General features: G+C 48.4%; 1 protein-coding gene across 3 annotated transcripts in view; it reads left to right on the top strand.

Moving 5' to 3' along the window:
* ARHGEF6 (Rac/Cdc42 guanine nucleotide exchange factor 6) overlaps positions 1-19,727 on the top strand; it is a 40,812-nt gene extending 21,085 nt beyond the window's left edge. For 2 of the 3 annotated variants that reach the window (XM_026848464.1, XM_026848467.1), the window contains 14 exons: positions 738-860; positions 2,116-2,254; positions 4,112-4,171; positions 6,371-6,517; positions 7,375-7,461; positions 8,454-8,532; positions 9,285-9,418; positions 9,703-9,828; positions 12,909-12,929; positions 13,729-13,822; positions 14,806-14,895; positions 15,701-15,800; positions 16,692-16,746; positions 17,375-19,727. In XM_026848464.1, the coding sequence (XP_026704265.1) occupies positions 738-860; positions 2,116-2,254; positions 4,112-4,171; positions 6,371-6,517; positions 7,375-7,461; positions 8,454-8,532; positions 9,285-9,418; positions 9,703-9,828; positions 12,909-12,929; positions 13,729-13,822; positions 14,806-14,895; positions 15,701-15,800; positions 16,692-16,746; positions 17,375-17,515 (1,396 nt within the window). In that variant the 3' untranslated portion in view covers positions 17,516-19,727. The remainder of the gene's footprint in view (positions 1-737; positions 861-2,115; positions 2,255-4,111; positions 4,172-6,370; positions 6,518-7,374; positions 7,462-8,453; positions 8,533-9,284; positions 9,419-9,702; positions 9,829-12,908; positions 12,930-13,728; positions 13,823-14,805; positions 14,896-15,700; positions 15,801-16,691; positions 16,747-17,374) is intronic. The other variant, XM_026848466.1, reaches the window with a different exon arrangement.
* The last annotated feature ends 1,912 nt before the right edge of the window (positions 19,728-21,639 follow it).

The following is a 21,639-nucleotide window of genomic DNA, read 5'->3' as shown; positions in this document are numbered from 1 at the left end:
GTAATGCTTTGACAGGAGGGAAGGTAGAAGAAATTCTGACACTTCTACTGTTGAGGCATCTGCTGAATGAGAGTGTCACTAGACCTGACATGAAAGTGTACCTAGACCAAAGATGTGGACACATGCAGAGTGGGTGATCTGGCAGGCGTGAAGATGAGGATTGCCAGGGAGCAAAGAGCAAATTATTAGAGGTGATTTCCCACAGGGAGGCTGGCAGACATGTTCAGCTTTAGCTCAGCCTCTCCTTTGGAAGGGCTGAAAAGAGATGGGGAAAAGACTGAATATTAGAAGTATGTTTAGGCTGTGACTTCTTTTTCTCTCTCCATCTCTCTCATACGGGCAGCCCAGACAGTGGGACCACCCCTGCATTGCACCCAGTTCTTTCCAGCACTTCCTCAGCAGCTGCAGTTCTGCTGGTGGGACAGGACAGGCTGGGTCACACCTTGTCCCAGGCTGATAATGGGTTGTGATACTCAGTGTCTGCACCCCAGAAACCCAGACCCATCTGAGAAATTCTGCACCCCATTCTGCACCCCAGAAACGCAGACCCTCCTTCTTCCTCCTCCCTGCATGGCAGGTGTGGGTATTTTGCTTGGTGCTGTAGTTACACAGTGATCTGGGAATGTCCTCATGCAGTGGTCTTGGGCAGTGGTCTGTTCCTGAGTACCTGTTTGTGCTGTAGCTGCAGGGTGCAGATCAAGAGACTTAACACTGTGTCTGTGTGTTGGTGTCTGTAGGCTCCCGGAGAACCAGCAGCGTGTCGGAGGCTGTTTCATGAACCTGATGCCCCAGTTCCGCTCCCTGTACCTGACGTACTGTGCTAACCACCCATCCGCAGTCAACGTCCTCACGCAACACAGGTGAGTGATGCAGGAGAAAATTCAGACTGAAATCCCCCCCCTTTAAAAAGTTACTTTTATTATTAAATCTTGGCCTGGCATGGCTTTTGATCTGTATTTTCACAACAGGGCAAGGGGGTAACATGAGATTCTGCTGCTGGGAAAACTGCTGAGGCTTTGGGCTCTTCAGCATAGGCTCTCAGCTCCAGCGTGGAGACAATTCACACTCCTTGTGTTCAGAGCTGGTCTTGCAGGTCCTGCCTGTACATACAGGTCTCATACCTTGGGTAAAACAGAGGCAACCTCAGCCCTCGCAGTAGCATCTCCTATGACTGTTACTTCCTAAAGGATCCAGATGCTGTTTCACACCCAGCGCTGAAGTGCTCACACACGTGCAGATGGGAGTATGTTCCCCTGTGGTACATCATTGCAAAAGGGAGGGTGGTCTGCAAGTCACCTGGACTTACCCAGTTTATTAATTGAGTTGCCATCCTACTAAATGGTTGATTTGCAGTAATAACATCTTTCTTCAGCATGTCCCACTAGAGTAGATGCTTGAATTTGTGTAATGCTATGCTAAAAAGCATGCCAAGCCAAAAGGCTACAACTGTCATCCCTAATGCATTTTACCTGTCCTCCCTGTAGTGATGGGAAAGCCAGGACCCTGGCTATACTGGCTGTCTCCCCATTCCTTAATGGGAACTCGCAATATATTAACTTACATACCTAATTCAGCCTAACAAAATGACTGTTAAATGCCTCATGCATGTGATTCCTCAGTCTGACCTCCTTTTCTTAAATCAGTCAAAGAATCAGCTTTGGCAGATGTGCTGACACACACAAGCTGTGTTTTCTGGAGTGATGTACACACTAACACCTGCATCCCGGCTCCCAGCAGGGTCCCGGTGCGTTGCTGCAGCATCCTCCAGCACACACACCAGCCTCTGCAGCCCACGCTGTCCACCTGTGCCACCTCGCTGTGCCGGGGGACCAGCTGCTGTACCCCAGAGGCTGTGCACACCAACACCTGCCACCACGCAGCACGCTCCCCTGCATCCCTGGGGAGCAGGCTCTTGCTTGGCTGGAAGCTGACAGTTCCCTGCCTGCCCTGCTGGGTCTGCAGTGGGAGATGCTCGGCGGGAAGGCTGGGCTGCCTTTAAAAAGGTGCAGCTCAGAGCAGAGCCCCGGCCGTCAGGAGAGTGTGGGAGGCAGCAAAACAGAGCCCTCGGCGGTGGTGAGCCCTCCTTGTTGTTGTTGTTGTTGTCTCTATTTATAGTGATGAGCTGGAGAAGTTCATGGAGAGCCAGGGTGCGGCCAACCCAGGCATTCTCACCTTAACCACAAGCCTCAGCAAACCCTTCCTGAGGCTGGATAAATATGTGACGCTGCTGCAGGAGCTGGAGCGGCACATGGAGGTAGGTGGGCTGTGGGACTGCTGGGCAGGCTGTGCGCCCCCTGACGCTGCAAGAGCTGCCCCCCCCCGGCTGCAAGAGGCACCTCTGCCCGTTGGTATTTGAGCACGACGTCGCTAAAAGCGCTTACCACCCCTCCGTGGAGGTGTCCGTGGGATGTTATCTACCTTTCAGATTAGAAGTGGGAAAGCAGTGGAGGAGTCTCGGGGATGTTGTGGAAAGGCATTGCCTGCTCTTCACCCCAGCCCTTCCTCAAATATGGGCCATTTCCAGCACAAGTAATAGCAGAGTTCAGGGTCAGACTACAGCTGGTGTTTATGTGCACAGCGGGTAATAAATCAGTGTTTTTATTATCGTTGTATGAGATTCCTATGCCTGTCCGCTTGTGCTCCTGGGTGGAGGCAGAGCTGCACAGGCAGACACAGATCTGGCAGCTGGCACAGACATGGGGGGGGCGAGGAGTGAGTGCCTGGGAGCAGGGGGAGCAGTGAAGGGGGACAGAGACTTCCTCGACTCGTGGCAGATCTGCTTTAGGACGTTTCTCCCCCGAGGGACTGTCGAGGTCTCTGCTGCTGGAGTTCTGCTACTTGCCTGCTGGTGCACTCCAGCTGTGGGGATGCAAACTTCAGGGGTGGTGCAAGGAGGGGAACAAAACAGAAGTAACAGTCTGGTTTTAACTGGGTTTGCTTTTTACCTCTTCCAGTATTAATTACCAGTTAATTACTCAGCACACTTAGCTACGATCATTCAAATTCAACATCCCAGCCAGAGGGTTAAAACCTCTGTGCTTGAGCCAGGGGTTTTTCTGCATGTGAGAGGGAGTAAGAGCCTGCACTGTAGGCACACTCCAGACCTGACCTGTCCTGCTCTCACCTGGCTTAGCTGAGCTGCAGGGACTGAGCTGAGCTTGGCTGCAGCCCCCCTGCCCATCCAGACACAGCCCACTCTTTGCAGGGTGCTGTATGGATTCTGTATGGGGGTTGGCAGTGGATGTGGGGACACACACATCACCTATTTCTCTTCGTTTCTAATCTGAATGTGGGGGTTTTGTTGCATGAATCAGTAGGGTTGAGGTTTAAGCTGTGGTACCGTGGGAGGAGTATAGATATATGCAATATAGATATATGCAGTGTGGAGGTATACCGTAGCACTTTCTGCACTGCTGTGCAGCTGGAGACAGGACAGGTATGTTCAGGGCAGCCCTTATCATGGATTCAGAGGTGAGCACGCCCAGGCAGCCTCTGACAGCCTCAAGGACAGCTCCATCACAACCTAGACATCTTAGGATTTGCTTGGCATGAGGACTGGGTGGTGAAGAGCTTATGATGCAGGGCCCTGGATCCAGGAGGAGGTGATAGGAGAGTACTAGCATGCAGCTGCAGTCAGAAATAAGGGATGAGCTCTTTGCTCAGAGTGCCCTCCCTTAAACACAGAGCTGAAGCTCCCATTGATGCTCATGGAAATGGGTCGCTTGACGGGGTGATGGCTGGAATACTTTGTACGCCAGTGGAAATTTCCTTCCTGAAGGTGAAGCCAGAAATCTACCCTGTGCCTCAGTCTGTTTTGATTGATTTTCTTTGTAAGCTGAGTCTGTTCTACGTAAAATCATATCTGCTTTTGCTCAGGCCACTTTACGCTCATTAAATTGGTCTCAGCGAATTGCATAGCTGCTTTAAACCATGTCACAGTCAATGGGTGGTGAGGAAGGTATCTGGGGGACCTGGGCCCCCTTCAGCAGCCCACGCTGTCTGCGCCCTTGGCCCCCTGCGAGCTCTGCAGCCCTGGGTGCTGGGGCAGTGGGTGCTGCACAGGGCAGCTGCTGCAGCGGGTGTCTGAGGGATTTTTCTCTCCCTTCACTAGGAGGCGCATGCAGATCACGAAGAGGTTTTGAAAGCCGTCACATCCTTCAAGTCCCTTGTGGTAGGTGGCAATTCTTAAAATAGAGCGCTCCATTTCAGGGCTGCATTTCATGAAGAATGAGTCAAGCCTGACATTTGTGTCCTCATTAGAAAAAAAGGTCTTTTGGAATGGAAAAGATGGGTTATAAAGAATCTTAATTTCACGTTTCAAGCTTAGAGCTGCCCCTCTGGCTGCATGTTTCAGCAATTTCATGCTGGCTCTGTGGTCCCTGCAGTGGAGTCGGAGGATCTCTGACTTTCTCCTCCGCTGCATAAAGCCACGTGTGGGTAGCAGTGACGACGGGGTCCCTTTCATCTCCTTTTGCCTCCATACCCTAATCATTTGCCACCTGAAACTAGACCGCCCCTTGCTATTGAGATGAGCTGTGAAAGGTTAACAGGGGTGTGTGACTCAACTGCTGGTGCCAGCAGGATGGTCCCCTCTGAGACTATTGTGTGACTCTTGGTTTTGTAGAGGTTTGCTCCATGGGTGTCGGGAGGCTTTGACCATATTGCAGGTAATTTGTGGCTTTGGGTGCCGTGGCCATCAGCGGGGAACAGAGCAATTGCCAGTGAAGGGATGAGTCAGAAATAACAAACCTATTTCTATGAGCTGTGTTTCTTACACCCCTCAAAGTCCTACTGCACCAAGATGAAGAGGAGGGGGGAAAAAGCCATCCACGTGCACAAAGGTTTTACCCGGCAAAGCTTTTTTCAGTTATTAAAAAAGCTATAGTTTCTCTCACTTTGTAGCCACTGAGTACCTTTCACTATAACCACTCCAGATGTGGTCCAACTTCCTTCCTTAGCACAGCAGATGCAAGTTTTCGGTGCTTAGCAGTGCAGATAAAAGATGGGGAGGAGAAAGTTCATAGAAAACAGGAAAGGGCGATCATGCTACATTTACTTAGAAACTCAGCTCCCTTTCCATTTATTCTAGTAGATAATAGGGGAATCATTCAGTTAAATTACAAGGTGTCATTGATCTGTAGTAATGCTCGTAAGTGATGGACAGTTTTACTTGAAATGTGCACTTGGGTGCTGAGTAATTTAATGTAATTATGGTACAACTAAAGAGGTTCAGTGTGGATTTGAGATTAGACGGGCAGAGATGCCCTTTGAGATGGACCTGTGGTAGGACCAGGGAGGCTCCTGAGTGAAGGCAGGGGGACACCACAGAGCCGCTGTGATTTATGGTGGTGCCTCTGCACAGACGGCAATGGATTGCTGTGGATTTTATAGGGATTTGCATTGGATTCGGACATTCCGGGAGCCATCAAAACAGTTGCAAAACCAGAGGAAGTCCTTACAGCTTGGTTCAAATTTTTTTGTTTTTAGATTAGACCCAATGCAACCTCTCTCTTTGAAGATCTGGATAGTCAAGGAGTTTATATGAATCTGAGCTGGAAAGGAGGAAAATCTCTGTCAGAAACAGGGGTTTGGAAAAAACCAAACAGCTAGTGAAAACTGAGCCCAGGTTTGGCTTTGGAGCAATTTTCCCTGTTGGCAGAGGTGTCAGTTAAAGCAAGTTTTGCTTGGATTTGCAGGGCTGTCTTTGTTCAGTCAGCGTGGTCCGCTGCTTGCTGAAAGCTGCTGAAGGACTGGCCGCTCTGTGGAGCTCTCCCAGACCCAGCTGCTGAGCATCGGTGCAGTCTTTTCAATTATGGCACCTTCAAAAGCTGCTTTTTGTGCTACTATTCTGCACCACTGAAATATTGTGCCAAGTCTTGCTTTTGGGTTTGCAAATTTTGGTTAGAAAAGATCCACCCATCTGATTGATGGGGGCTTTGCATTTCTGCAAGCATAATTCTCTTTGCTGTTTGAGCAAAATGGGCAAAATCTCCCTAAGCAGCAGCAAAATTAGAGGCATTTAACTCTGCGGCTGTCTTGGTTTGGAAAATGTGACCCCGTGCTCTCAGAGGTAGGACTGATTTGGAAAGAAAAGAACTGCTTGGTGCAGTTCACAATTTCTTTGACATTTAAAATGTATTCATTACTGCATAAATCGCTAGGGTGTCTTTTTTTTTTTTTTTTTTTTTTTTTTTTTTTTTTTTTAACAAACTTTGGTAATAGCCCCAAAGCAGGCTTTCCTGATCCTTTGATGTGACCAACCCTGAGGCCACGTGGCTGTGGGCACTTTGCTGGTGAAACCATCTTCGCTGGGATGGTTCAGATTTGTGCCTGTCCTTTGGCTAACGAAGCGCCCTGCTCTAATTCCCAGTCACAATGCCAGGAGCTGAGGAAGAGGAAACAACTCGAACTGCAGATCCTCTCTGAATCCATCCAGCGCTGGGAAGGAGAGGACATAAAAACAATGGGAAACATCATCTACATGTCCCAGGTTATGGTACAGTGTGGGGGAAGTGAGGTGAGTGTGGTGGTCCTTCTGCCTGAAGACATTGTGTCCAAATATCCCCTTGCTCACGGGATCAGTGATGAAAGGTGGCAGCTACTGTCTCTCCAGGCCAGCAAAGTGCTGAAAAATAATTCTGATAAATAATTTTACCTGGAGAAGAGCTGTGCAATGGTCTGTGGAGTCAGGCACCCTGGGGGCTGAGGTTCAGGCCTTTGTGACAAACTTTGCAAGCAAAAGAAGCACCTCGGGTGCTGCATAGCACATTAATTTCCCTCTTTCCCCCCTGTGACTTACTCTGAGAAATGAGAGTGACTTGAAAGTGTGCATTGACATAACCATTTTGCCATGTCCTGTGCACAGCGTGGCAGCTGCTGTGACGTCCCACTCCAGAGCTGACTGTGCTCTGGAAATAACTGGAGGGATTCCTGTGCTGCCTGTCCTAAAGCATCACACCAGTGCTTGCCACAGGCCTTCACCAGTGGTGTTAAAGCCCTGCGTACTGCATGTTTGGCGTGGGAAAGTGCCTGTTATCACTGAATTGCTCACTGTAGCAACTTTTCCCTGGGAAGGGAAGATGTGTAAAACAAAGCCCTGTAGAGCCTAGTCCTGGAGTCTTGTTTGGGATGTGAGATGCTGAGGTCTTCTGAGGCACTCTGAAATGATTGTGAGAGGATTGGCAGGATGCAGACAAAAATGTGTGCAGGAAAAACTAGTATAAAAATGAGATGCTGGGGAAAAAAAAAATCAGAATAATTGGTTTGGGGGTGATCTCTCACAGTCTGATTCCAGCTGCAACAGGTTCCGTTTGCTGGAGGAAAGTACTTGTGATGCATTGTAAACTGGACTAACCTGAAGTCTTATCCCCGCAGGAGAAAGAAGAGCGATATTTCTTGCTGTTTTCAAACGTTTTGCTGATGCTGTCTGCAAGCCCACGGATGAGTGGGTTCATCTATCAGGTAGGCATGCTTAATTTGAAGTTGCAAGCCGTTAGGTGTGAAAAAGGAAATCAGATAGCTCTTACCAAATTCAAATCCTCTGCTTCCTTAAGCCTGTCTGTTTTGATGAAAATGCCCCAGACTGGGAACCAGGGCTTGGTTTTACCATGGGTGCCAGGACAGTTAGTGCCTTTGTCCTGTCAACTGGTTAAACAGCATTTGGTGTGAATGCTGTGAAATTAGAAAAAAAAACCCAACACCTTGCAGCCTGTTGTCCTACATGCTGTTCTCAAGAGTGTTGTTTGTATGTGTAAGGTGTCCTGATGTAGTTTGTAGGGTTTTGACCCACACGGCCAGCCAGCCAGCTCTGTGTTGTGCTGTGCCTGGAAAATATTTCACTTTTATAAAGCCCACTGTAAAGAACCCAAAATTTCCACTGCATGAGGCACCCCAAAGCTCTGCATTTCTTATGTGTTACTATTTGAATGGCTGCAATCAGGCTGTTGGGAGCTTGGCTTTTCTCCAGTTGCCTGAAAAAATCAGTACCCTCCAGAAAAATGATGCTCTTGTGTTGATGTATCATTTGTCACATGCAAGGGAGATGGGAAAAGTTTAGGAAGGATTTAGCTGTTGGGTTTTTTTTTATTTTACCCACCAGTGGAAGTAAGGTGAGCAGGCATATCAACATGCAAAACAGAGGGACAGGGAAGGCTTTCAGAAAAAACAGGGGAAGTTGATCCTTCTGACTATTGTAAAAAGGGTTTGCACCTATTGAAGGGAAAGGGTGGCTGATGAGCCAGGGATGACTCAGTTGTCAGGGGAACATCTCAGGGGTTTGACCTAGTTGTGCAGGGAAATCTAGATCCATCCATTAAAGGAGACTCTTCCTGCATTCTGAAGCCTTCACAAATTAGTTTTTAATGGCGATTCCCAAAGAGAAAGAATGAGCAGAAACAAGCAGAACAATGCCCACTGGGAAGCCGCTGCAGACACTGACTCCTCAGTTCTCCTAGGGAAAGCTGCCTTTGACGGGAATGACGCTGACAAAGCTGGAAGATGCCGAAGGGAACGAGCACACGTTTGAAATTGCAGGTCAGTGGGGCCCCTGCCTGGGGCCATGCTCCCAGTCCAAACAGCATCTGCCACTGGAGGTACTGGTGCTTCTCCTCCCACTAACCACTGCATCACACTCTTTGCTCTTTTACCATGTGTTGCCTGAGTTCCTGAGCATCTCCCTCCTGGTTGAGGCAACCTTCTCCCAGTGCTCTTGAGCTCTGTCTCTGGCACTGGGCTGCTTTCAGAGACCATAGTGTTTCATATGGGACAAATTCCTGCCCCAGCAGCCCTTCTCTGTGCTGTGCATGCCCCATCTGTGTCCAGCATCCATCCTGTGCAGCTGTGAGCACCTCATTTATTGTCAGATTAATAGGTCTGATCATCAGGTAGCTTTCCTAATGTCCCTCCCAAATTTCCCCTTCAGTTTATCTCATTACCTTTAGCTATACACAGTCATTTCATGTTCAGTGCCTTGGCTGCACTGCAGCTATTTGTGCTGGTGGTAATTGGTGTCAGGAAATACTGTGTTTGCTTACTTTTAACATTGAATAATTCCTCACACATTCATCTCGCCAGTTCCCTAAGCTTTTGTCTGCATCTCCCACGCTGGCTGGCACTGTGTGCCCAGAGCAGGACGGGCAGTCACATCTTTGCCCTGGCCTTTTTTGCAGCCACTGGACTTTGCAATCTGAGGAGCTGCTTGCTGCTGTGCCAAGTTGAGGTCACCCTGTGTTTCCTCCTGGGTCTCTACCGCTTGCTAAAGATGGTTATTTAACCCTCCGTTGCAGGGAACATGACAGAGCGGATCACTGTGTCCTGTAGCACCAGCCAGGATTTGCACGAATGGCTTGACCACTTGCAAAGGCTCACCAAAGGGACGTGCAACACCGTATCCAAAACGCAGTCCTGGAGCACTCATTCGGTAAGTGCCTTGCCTCCCCAGCCTCTCTGCTGCCCAGGGTCCCTCAGAGCTGGCTGATCTCTCTGTTTTGGCAGTGCACCTTGATATCGAGGTGATGGGTACAGCTGTAAGACACATACCACATTTTTGTTTGTAATCGTGCCATGCTTGTACCATTTTATGTGTATCCTGCCCTATTTTTGTTGCAACAAAGGAGTTCACAGTGAACTCTTGTCCATCGCTCTCTGCTTCTCTACATTGTTGGTGGATAACAGTCTTCATTTTCTTCTCATCTATTTTCTCAGACATTTAGTTCAGCCGGACAGATCCGTGGACCTCTAGAACCCCCCAAAATCCTCAAGCCCTGGAGCTTGAGCTGCCTCCGTCCTGCTCCTCCACTCAGACCATCAGCAGCACTGAGTTACAAAGAGGTAATCACCCCTGTGCCTGCAGAAGAGCCTGATTTCATGGCAATCCCTAGTGCTTGTGTCCAGGTTTCTTATCCTGTAGCAAGGGCACAGAAACTGAGGTTAATGGGGACATTGAGAGAAATCACTCTGCCAAGTTTTGCCCCAGTCCTGCAATGGATGCTTGTCGCTGTGGCTGACTTTGTGCTGTGAGTGAAACGTGAGCACGTGTTTGCAGGCTTGATGTTTGCTCTCGACTACTGGATGTCACCAGTCCCGCAACAGGGTGTCTCACAGCCTTGCACATCCCATCCAGTGCTCTCCTTTGGCAGTGCTGTGGTGGAGCTGCTGCCTCTTCTCCTCCTCCTGCCTTGCTCTGAGCCATGGGTGGGAGCTGGGCTCCCTGCTGGGACATGTTCCAGCTCCAGCCTAGCAGCAGCTTGGCATTGCCCAGGATCGAGCAGTGATGCTGCACCAAGAGGAAGAGCAAAAAGGCCTGTTGATATTTCTTGTCTCTTCCACCCTGTGCTTTAGTGGCTGGAGCAGGGCTCCCTGCAGCAGCCGTGGGGCTGGACCCTCCTTCGCCGCCCACCCGAGTGTTTTACACACCCATACCCTGCTGGGAGGCAGCAGCCTGAGGGATCGCTTCCCCCGCAGAAACCCCTGGGAGGTAGGAGGCAGCGTGGGGAAACCCAAAATATAACCCAGCTCCGATTCTCACCCCTTGCTGCAGTTGCAGTGTTCTCCTTCCCTACCTCACATTAAACTTTTGGGATTACTCACCAGTAGTTTGGGTAACGTTCCCCTTACTGAGTGAGCACTCCGGTTCTGAGTCAGCCACCTTTCTTGGTACAGCAGCCCTGGGAGCATCACTGCCTGGGCTCCCCATGGGGATGGGGAGGGGGGCTTGGACCCCCCCTTAGTCCCCCAGCACTCAGGAATGGAGGGCATGGCAGCCAGGGTGACTGTAGGTCTGCTGCTCCAGATAAAGAGTTTAGGTTGCCTCATGGTGTTTTCTTACATTTATTTCTTAAAATTTGTAAAACAATGCATTTCAGTTTGGGAATTAACTTGTTCAAAAACCAACCAAGCAGAATGGAAACGACCCTTAATCTTTGCATGGTCCAAATCCCTAACATAGACTAAACCATTTCTTGCTTGCATGGTGGATTAAAATATAGGAAGAGGCTTGAAGTAGAGAATTTTTTCTGTGTGAAAGTGCAAGGCTGATATTTATTTATAAATTTGGCCAAAATCACAGATTGATATCATTAATAACCACGGCCCTTTGCGGTTTCTCAGATGTCCCCTGCCCTGCATAGCAGGAGTTAAACTTTCTGTGTTGAAACCAGGCAAGAGGTTTTTGCCACAGAAGCTGAGCAGGCAGAGAGCCCCGAAGGGCTGCAGCCTGGATGGTATCGTGCAAGGTGTCAAAAGACCAAAAATGTGGTTTGCATGGGAACGGGGGTATCACAGGCCACCTGTGGAAAGCAGTAGAGACAGCCCCCACTTCCTCTAACGAGCCTTTGTTTGAAGGCACTGCTGGGGCTAGAAAGTGCCCAGGTAATGAAAAGCTTATCAGGTCATGTCCTTGTGTTTGGCACAGATGTGCTGTCACTTTGCTGCAGGGCCAGTTGGTAGGACCAGACCTGGGACAACAGCAGAGCACCTTAATGTCACCACGGGGCTTGGCTGTGGCAAACACTTCACAGCTGAAAACGTGGCTGATGAGGAGGCTCACTAGGACCAGCCACTGCTTGAGGGGCTGTGCTGGCCACACTGGTGGAAACCCAAAGGCAATGAGTCCACCAGAGCTGGAGCAGAGCTGGGCAGGCTCAGCCTGGTACCCAGACAGTCCAACCTGAGCCTGGGGGGCAGCTCCCTTCTCAGGGGAGGGAATCTTAAACAAGAGGCTGCGATGAAAAATATGAAATAAATTCAGTTGTTGGCCCAAGCAGCTCTGCATCTGCCTTATCCCTCCCTCCCGCGTGCTCAATCATTAAGCAGAAGTCCTATTTCACTGGTTTTGTTTTTTAATTAAAAACAGGGCACAAAATAAACTAGGCTAACAGCTCAGACACCTTCCTATAATGAAGATACAATGAAGAAATACAAATTTCAAAGGTTATTTGCAGGGAAGGGAGTGGGGGAGTTTGATTAAAAGATTAGAGATTTTCAGACATCCAGTGTTACTTTAATTGGCTTCTAGTAGTGTAGGACGGGATGGCATAGTCTTGTGCATTTCCTCATACCTAGCTGTGCTCAGGAAACCCCAGAACCTGCTTGCGTACCACACAGCACTGAAATTTCCATTGAAATTGGGTCATTTTTCCTGTTCTGTTTCCAGTAAATCATTTGTAGTGACAGAGCAAGTACTGTGGGTAAAGCAAGTGTGCCCGGATTCAGGTTAGCAAAGTGAAGAAGTTTCACGAATTATTTCTTCTACTTTTTTTTAAGTGGCCTGCTTTGCATTAGGTGAAGGGTTTCTAATATTGGGATTCAGTACTTGGCTGGCCAGACCTGCAGGAGAGCCAGGCAGCCCCCTGTGCGGAGCATCCCAGGGATGGGGCTCTCCACGGGGTGTGCAGGGAGCTCCCTGTCCTGCCAGCAGAGCTGGGAGATCCCGATGCCTGATGCTGCCTCCGGTGAGGATGGCAGAGCATCCCATCATCCTGGCTGGGTGGGGTTAAGACCACAGGACTGGTATGGAGCCAGTCCCCGAGGGGCTCAGATGGAGCTGGACGCACAGGGTGGCTGCAGCATTGCCTAGCACCAATGGGTCCTGCATTTTTAAGCATTGTTTTAGCCAACCAACATCTACAGAAACCTACTACTAACGGAGGAGGCATGTTCTCTATTTTGATGTGTTTAGAGTATATTAATGCCCACTTACCATGCGTTTCACATGTAATTTTTTTCAGTTTTGCATGACACCGTTCTCCTTTGCATGTTGATAGTGCTCTAAAACCAGCACAGAAGGTGTGCCACATTAATCACAAGACTAACATTTAAATGTGTTTTAGAATTGTGGATTTAATGGACTTGGTCAATAAAATCATCAGTCTCTCACACTCATCTTCTCTTTCTTTGCATATTCATTGTAGAGGATGTCTTATATCTTAAAGGTAAGGGTAGATACATCTCTTTGGCTTATTGTGGCAAAGAATGCTTGTTCCTGTTCATGCTTCTCGTGCTTGCATGACCCTAATTTTGCCTGGCTGTATCAGCAAGTTATCATGAGAGTCAGTAGTGACTGGCAAACATATTTTGAGATACGGATTTAGTATTATGGTACTTAAACTTCCTGGCATGCCTCTTCTCCTGCTTAAAATCTGTATTGCATGTAACCTACTAACACATTAATTCTCTCCAAATCAGCAAGGCTTGTAACTCAGTGAAGGAGATAAAAGCTTGTGTTTCTTACTTGTGGAGTCATAGCAAACACTAACTTTGTGTGTATTTGTTTGTGTATCTGTGTGGGAGATTTATACTCTCAAACAAATTGTGTGCATTTACAGGCAATGTTATTTGCCAACTGGTTTATATTAGAAATCAAATCAAGTCAAGGAAATAAACAATATTATAGGGTTTTCTAACAAAGACCACAGAGTTGGTAAGCGGACTAAAAGTGCTGTGAATGTGAATTCTTTGGCTAAAGGATCTTAGCCAAGGGTTGAATTTGCTAGAGGAGCTTGTCCTGGCCCAGACCCGCCGATGCTGTTCCCACTGCTGTTCCAGGGAGCAGTGGGCCACAACTACCACGTGGGAAAGGCAAAAAGCATAATTTTCCCCAACTTTGTCATTGCCTGCTTTGTAATGCTCTAATGTGTTGTGCATAATACAGATAGCTGCATTCAGCTGCCCTGCTCCTCTGTTCGAGCTACCTTTGGTTCTGGTTAAACACAAGAGTCTGTTTCTCTATAGGATTCCAGCAAAAGTCCAAAAACAATGAAGAAGTTTCTTCCAAAAAGGAAAACAGAGAGAAAACCATCTGATGAAGAGTTTGTTATTCGGAAAAGTAAGTGTTATCTTTTTCTCTTCCTTTTGGAGGTTTCTGTGTACTTGGTGATCTCCATGGGACTTTGGAAACAGCCTTTCTTATGGTGCAGGATGCCACAGGATGCTCACGTTGTGAACAAGCCTATGTGCTGTTGAGCACAGGAGGCTTCTGGAAGCGCACTGGTCCTCAGCCTCTGACAGATCCCCTCCCAGTTATGACTGCCAGACATGCTACCACCCTCCTCATGATTGCTAGCACAAGGTCATGGGTTGTGGGTGGTCTTGTTCTGGGTACGAAGCCAAGGAGCTACTTCCAAGGAGTTAAAAGCTGCAGTAAAATTGCACATTAACAGTCTTCAAAATATGAGAGCTGGGACAAACCCTTACCTGGCCATGCCAGCAGGTCCTGGGACAGTTTCCATGGGGGATCAGGGAACAAAAAAAGGCCTTATCCCTGCAGGGGTGTTCACCTGCAGAGAAGGATGTTCTGGCAGCTCTCTGAAGTCCTTTTGGGACAGTCCTCTGGGGTTTTACATGAAAGGTTATGGTCACCCAGCAGTGAGCTGCTGCAGTGTGCAGCTTGAAGGTCAGTTGTCTCCCTCGGGAAGACAGCGCTGAGCTAAGGCTGGAAATGAAGACTTCACATTTCCAAGTCCTGCTCTGATGTAGCTGCACTGGACCCCTCCTAGCAGGGCTGCTCTACCTACCCATTTCTTGGTGTTGCCTGCACCCAAAGTCAGGCATCACCCCCTGAGCTTTGCTGAGATGAGCAGCTAGAGGTGTGTTTTCATACTGTTTAGTCATGGTGCTCAATGCCACAGGGTGTTGCAAAGGCCAGAAAATGTAAAGGACTGCAAAAGGGAATTAGGTGAAGTCCCAGAGACAGTGTCAGTCAGGGGAACAGCATGCGCTTCTCTTAAGGGACTTGGGAGCAAAGGCTGAGAGGGACGAAGCCAGAACACTTTGCTTTTTGTGACAGCTCTTGTCTGCAATGTTTTACAGGTACTGCTGCGCTGGAAGAAGATGCTCAGATCCTGAAGGTGATCGAGGCATACTGTACCGGGGCAGGCTTCCAGCAAGCTCTCAGCTCAGGTGGGCACACAACCAGATTATTTAGTTCTTACTCTGCCAGCAACACTGATAACCCCTCTGGGAAAAAAACAGATAGTTGCATCATACAGCAACAAGACTCATGCTAGGAAACTGTGTGGTGTTCAGCCTTCAAGATAAGGGAGCTTCATCTACCTAGCGGTTTAGTTGCCATTGTTTTTCTTCTAAACGCAGAGAATGAAGCAGGTAGGAGGGCAGATGAGACACAGCTCTTTCGCCAGCACTAGTTAGGAATTAAGCAAACCTAGGCAGTGCCTGTGGCTGTCAGCACTGAAAACCTGATGGTAATCTCAGGTTGCATATAGAAAGGAAGCATGAATATTATCTCTCAATCAGCTGCGTGTTTAAGAACAAGCTGCATCATAAGAACCTATCTAACATCTTCAACTCTGGAAATGTAACTATTTATCATTGTTGGTGAGATGTGAAATTAAATCACCAAACTATCAAATAATGGTACATTTGAAAAAGGGAGGGCATGCTTCTTCTGAGAGCTCTTGAACCTAATAGAATTATTTAATTTATGTCATGACGTAGCTTTAGATGCAGTGAGCACTCGTGAAAACTTTCCATTTGCTGCTTTAGGTCCAGGTTAGTGGTATGTGTAAGCCAGTACTAAACCATGGCAGGTAGCCGGCGGCTGCTCCAGCCCCCGTGTCACAGCCAGCCCCGGGCTTGCAGAGGAGCAGGGAGAACAAGGGCTGCATTGGCCGTGCTGTCTCCGGAGCAGCCTGGGTGTCAGGGAAGGTCTCCTTTTTCATTCCTGATGAGTAATTCTTGTACACAGGCTCCCGTAAAGACTCCATCCCCCAAGTCCTTCTTCCCGAGGAAGAGAAAATCATCATAGAGGAAACACGAAGCAATGGCCAGACTGTCACAGAGGAAAAGTAAGTGTGGCTGCTCTCCGCTTGCAGATCCCCTGGTTGCTTTTTGGAAGGACGTTAAAAACCAGTGCCCTCTGCTCCTGCATCTCTGCAGAGCAGGGCTGGTAGCACCGACTGCTGCCTTAGTCCTGGTGAGAACCAAAGGGCTATTTCAGTTGCTGTTTTGTCCCTTTTTAAGAACAGGGCTGCCTTCCCAGCTGCTGTGACGTGGCTACAGCCCTCTGGGAGTCTGTGCCAAATCCCAAGAGTCAGTTTATCGAGTCCCAGAGCTTATCCGGATGTAGCTAATGGGATTGAGGAAGACAGAACCAAACAAGGGGCTCTTTTTTTTTTTTTTTTTTAAACTACTGACATACTGGGCTGCTGCTACCCCTTGAGAGCCTTCCTGGCACCCTGTCTGTGAGTGACCCCAGCCTGTTAGTAGCTTCAGCATCTGGGTGACTGCATTAATCTGCTCCTTTTCTAACCCAGACAGTGCATTCCTTTCATGCTTGTTTTTCTGCAGCATAACCTCAAGGAATCAAGGCCATTTTACAAAAAATGCTCAGGCATTTCCAGTTTTAAAATCATTGTTATTTATTGCAGTAGCATAAACAAGGAAGCCAAAGCCACAGACCTTTGTTGATAATTTAAAGATAGCAGAACAAAGTATTATTCTCAAGTTTTCAGAAAAGAGCCCTGAATTTTGGACCGGTGGCCTATAACTGCTCCTGGGATGTGTTTCTAGAGTCCCCTCATGGGCAGCAGTGGTAGGAGCAGCCTCATGCTTGTCCAGCAGAAGCTGGAAGCACCTTCCCCATCAACACCTTGCTCTTAAAGTTCCCATGCTCTTGCTGTTTTGCTGCACTTTTTTTTTTTTTTTTTTTTTTTTTTTTTTTACATTTCTTTTTGCAGGAGCCTTGTTGACACGGTTTATGCACTGAAAGATGAAGTCAAAGAACTGAAGCAGGTAATTTGAGTGGGATTGTTTGTGCTGGGAGTTGAGCAAAAGCCAGCCAGGCTGCTCCAGGTCATTGTCTTTGACTGGTCCATGCCCAGAAAGAGTCTTGCTGATGCTGATGCAGTCCTGCAGCTCCCTGAATCAGCTTTAGTTTTCTCCTGATTCAGCTCACCACGCATCTCTTGAGCACCAGAGCCAGCAGGAGGGAAGGAGTGGTTGGTCTTTCCCCCTACTCTAGAAGCTCTTTCAATTTGAATGTTCGTGTTATAGGGGTCTGGTGGATACCAGTTCTTGTAGACTCAGAGGAGTCCTCCTTTTTCCAGCCCTAAGCCTGGAGGTGGGAGACACCACTCTGGGAGCAAAGGATCTTCCAACGCAGGCTAAAATTAGGTTTGTGGCAGGATGCTTCTGCCTGCTCAAAGTCACTGAGTTTCATGCAGGTCTGTAAGGTAGGAAGGGTCTGCTTGAGAGGATCGGACCACAAGTAACCCGTGTTGTGCATCCTCACAAGCCAGCAGCGACCTGTCAAATGTTCCTGATGCTTCATCACCAGGCAGCCAGGCGCATAGAAGTACTTCCCTGCGTAAAGTGCATGGGCGTTAACTGCATCTTTATTCCTTTATTTTTCCCCTTTCAGGAGAACAAAAGGATGAAACAGTGTTTGGAGGAAGAGCTTAAGTCCAGGAAGGATTTGGAGAAGCTGGTTAGAAGGCTGCTGAAGCAGACGGACGAGTGTGGCAGGGAGGACACGGGGCGCAAGTCATCCCTGATTGCCTGAATTTGGGGAGAAGCTGCTGGCAGTGGTGTGTGACCTCAGGTGTTTTCTGGGAAGTGGAACTGGATCCTTTGCCTCTTCTTGCTCCTTATTTTGTTGGTTTGGGGAATTTTGTTACCAAAAAAAAAGTCATAGAGAAAAAAAAATAGTTTTTCTTCCATCCAGTAAGGAAATAAACCAGAAACAATCGATCACAACTAAACCGGTAAGCAAGCGGTCCATGATTCACAATTCATCTGCAGCAACTAATACCTCATCGTACCTGCTACTGGGAGCAAATACAAACTCTGCTAATGATTGCTGCTCACAGAGGGTTTGGCAGCAGTTTCCTAGAGGAAGCTTAAGCACTTTTTAATGCTTTCATTCTTTTCAAAAGCACCGGTACCTATTTATTGAATGAAAACATTATTGAGGTGGCATTGAGCAGAAACCAAAAAGCACCATGCTCCTCTTTTCAGATAATCACAACTGGGGAAGCTTTTCCCATCCACCTTCTTTTTCCCCATTAGTTGACTGTAGCGAACTAGAGCCCAGCAATACTGTGGTTCCCGTGTGGCCTTGATACTGATTAAAATGTGCAATTAACATGAAGACATTTGAACTCCTTGGGGAAGTCAGATCTGGAGCACCTGTCAGAGCGCATGGGAAGGTATGTTGCACAGTGCTGCCTCCTAACAGCTCGTGATTAGCACAACAGGTAACTGCTGTTCTGCCCCCCCATCCCTTTTCTTATGCATGAACTATAACTCCCCGCCCCCTGCTTTGTTTTCACATTGAGTGTCCAGGTATCGTATGAGTTTATAGTTTTGCTGTGCTTCCCCTTGCAGGACATGCTTTTCTCTGTATGAAATGTAAACACTGCTTGATGACAAAAAACAACCCCCAAATGTGCTGGTTCCTTGCTCCCTTCTGCCCACGTTAGGCTCCCCATCGCTCCTTCCCAAAGGCTGGGAACGTAGCCACCAGCCACTTCTCCCCCCATCGCCCCAAAGGGGCTTTCGGCTGGGAAAAAGGAACTTTCTCTTGGGATAGGAAAGATATTTATATTTATGCTTTGACAAGGGCTGGAATGCTCCTGGGGCAAGGACGTGCAGCACCCCTCTAGATCCCTGCACAGCTCCTCAAACACAGCACACAGGCAACATGCATATGTATCAGCTATCTTCATCTTATTTGGTGTTATACCCTAGTTTAGAACTGATGTTTTCCTTCCTTCCTTAGCAGCATTATAAAAGTAACCTCCTGTTAATGATAAGTCTTACAAGTATATCACAGGGCAGCATCATCCCAGGGTGTGCAGATGCACCACAGCTCATTACAGTCATACTGTTACGTTGGTCATGAAGGATGTAATAGAGGCAATAATTACAACTCCCTCCTTGCAATTAAAATTCAGCCAGAACATAGTAAATGGTGTCTGGGGAAAGCTAGACTCGAAAACATCACAAGGAGTGTAAAAGGAAACGCTCTTTAAGTCTAAGCTGTTTCTAGGACAAAACAGAGGTCTTTTCTGCTCTGGCTACATTTGCCATCTCCAGAGCATCCCAGCTGGATGGCAGCTCTCCACATCCTCGCCCAGGCTCACAGTTGAGTGGTTTGGTCAGCAGTCAAGGCCTGCTGTGCTGGTTAATTGTTTTCCAGGATAAACAGCCTTTGCTGCACACTGAGCAGCTCACGCTGCTGTTCTGGGAGGCCCTGCCTGGACACACCAGCACTTCCCAGTCCTGCTGCCTGCCCAAAGGTGGGCTGGGGCCCGGGCTCACGTGTGCAGCCAGTGCAAGGGTGCAAGCCAGGGGCCATTTACACTTCAAGGAGAGGGTAGAAATGTTTCCCTGTTTAGTTGAAACCTGTGCTGTGTACATATGCATGTTTGTAAGCTGTAATGTGACGGAGGGCACACTGGGACATTTTGGATCAAGCATTTGTCAAGAGCTAGAAGCCAAAAAAAGACAAGAAAATAAAATAAAAAGGAAAAGAAGCCATGCCGGATGGACAGCAATGTTTCCATATTTACTTTGTTTACAGTGCTTTGTAAATAGGTTCCAGTGAGTCTGTCTTTAGATGGATGTTGTGTCAGCTGCCTTCCAGTTTATCTTTGTCATGTAGGTTTATTTACTGTAACTACTTATGCAAGTTCAACTTTTCTAACATGTTTTTATTTTGAACAGTTTTTTAATTGACATTTTCAACAAATAAAGAAGGATAAAAATTGCTTTTTAGCTTTCGGTGCTGCTTCCTTTGTTTCCACCAGAAAAGCAAAGCCAGAGCTTGCGCTGGACATCCCCAATTTGCTCAAAATGCCTGTGGCTGCGTCGTCCACCCTGCGATTTACTGGGTGCTGGCAGGGGTACCGGTGCGAATGATGATGCTGACACTCGGGCTGTTGCTCTCACCATCACCCAGTGGGCACCTGGGCCCAGGGGAAGGAGATGTATTTCCATCCCACAAGCCCGCTTGCACTCTGCTAACAAGGATGCTTTATGGAGAACTAGCTGCTCTCCGCTGCACTGGCGGATTGCTGTAGATAAGTGACTTCCTGCCTGTTTTGAGATTGATTTTTTTTTTTTTAGTTAGTGCTTCTTTTTTTTTTTTTTTTCTCTGTGATTAGGTGTGGTGACAGGATTTCCTTTGGTCTACCACTTGGACAAGACCTCTCCTGCACACTGATATTTTTAACTCTTTGATAGAGACATGCCACATTCTCAGCCCGCAGCCAAAGTGGGAGGAGGATCAAGGGCAGGAGGACTAGACCCTGCTCTCCCTCCCCAAACACAACAGTTGGAGAGGGGAAAAGAACAAGTAAAAAAGAAACAGTGACCTTGGGCACATTGTGGGAAAACATGGAAGTCTGCAAGGGAGCCTGCTTGAACCCAAGTGACATTTGGAGGAATTATTGCAAAGGCAGAACCAGGCTGCATTCAGACACGAGTGCCCTGGAGCCTGCACCGGGCAGGAGAGCAAGAAGGAGGCATCCCCCAGTCTCCTTTTGGGGGGAGCATCTCCACTCCTGGGTCCCCATGAGGCCAGATCCAGGCCTTAACCAGAGACCCTCCACCCTGCTCCTGCTGAATACGGTGTCCCTTTGGCCTCTTTCTTGCGCCAGGTCCCAAATGGCCCCTTTGCATGACCCAGCTCTGATGTAGGCAGCACCATCATCCTCCAAGCGGTGGAGTTTGGCTCCAAATGACTATCAATGTGAAAAAACAGAAAAAACACCCTGACAACTTAATCTGCACAGCCCAAACCACCCCTGCAGCTGGGGATGCCCTGGAGGTGCCCCTTTGTGGTGGGCTGCTCTCGCCAACAGCCCCAGCTCCACAGCACGAGTGTGCCCAAACCTAAACCAAAACGGGGGAGAAGACACCCTTATGCCCAGGCAGGGGTGCATGCAATAGATTTGGCCTCTTAGAAGAGATGAGACCCTGCCAGTGGAGACCCTGCCCTGACGAGGGGTGCGAGGGGTGCTGAGATAAGGCTGGCACCTGGACACACAGTGCCTAACTGGGAAGGGGGATAAAAAAGAATAAGACTCCAAAGTAGTGCACAGAGATGCTAGGACAGGCCTGTCACCCGAGTTGCCACTGTGCAGAGCCATATGGCATGTGGACAGCTATCCTCCAGTTCCTGCTGCCCGGCAGCCCTGAGCTCAGTGACACGAGCTGGAGAGACCCTGCTTGAAAACTGGCATCCCAATGTTTTTGAGGAAAAAAAACCCAAGCAAACGACAAAATCTTATTTCTTATGCAAAACTAAGAAAAAACCACATATATTTCATAGTGATCTCAGTGTGTCTTGAGCCATGCAAGCACCTCTCCCAGTAGATGACCGTGCAGCTGCTTGCTCCTGCCGCCGCTCGCCCACAACCCCCCGTGCCAGTCCTGCTGATGTGCCCGATGTACTCATTACCCTCTCATCCCCTTCTCTACTCAGAAAGCACAAAAATCAGTTGAGAAATCATAGAATTCACAGCCAAAGGAGTGACAGAGAGGCCCCACGTCAAGGGAAAAATCAATGTATTGACAACCTTCAGACTTTCCACGGAGAGAGGAAACCTGCACCTGCCACGGCACCGGGCAGGGGCCGGGGAGGAGCACAAAGCCGCTCGGGAGAAGGCCACAGCTGGATGG

This window comes from Athene cunicularia (genome assembly GCF_003259725.1).
Source record: "Athene cunicularia isolate RWA chromosome 4 unlocalized genomic scaffold, athCun1 chr4_part3, whole genome shotgun sequence".
NCBI lineage: Eukaryota > Metazoa > Chordata > Aves > Strigiformes > Strigidae > Athene > Athene cunicularia.
The sequence above is the reverse complement of the archived record's forward strand: the minus strand, read 5'-3'. Positions and strand labels throughout refer to the sequence as shown.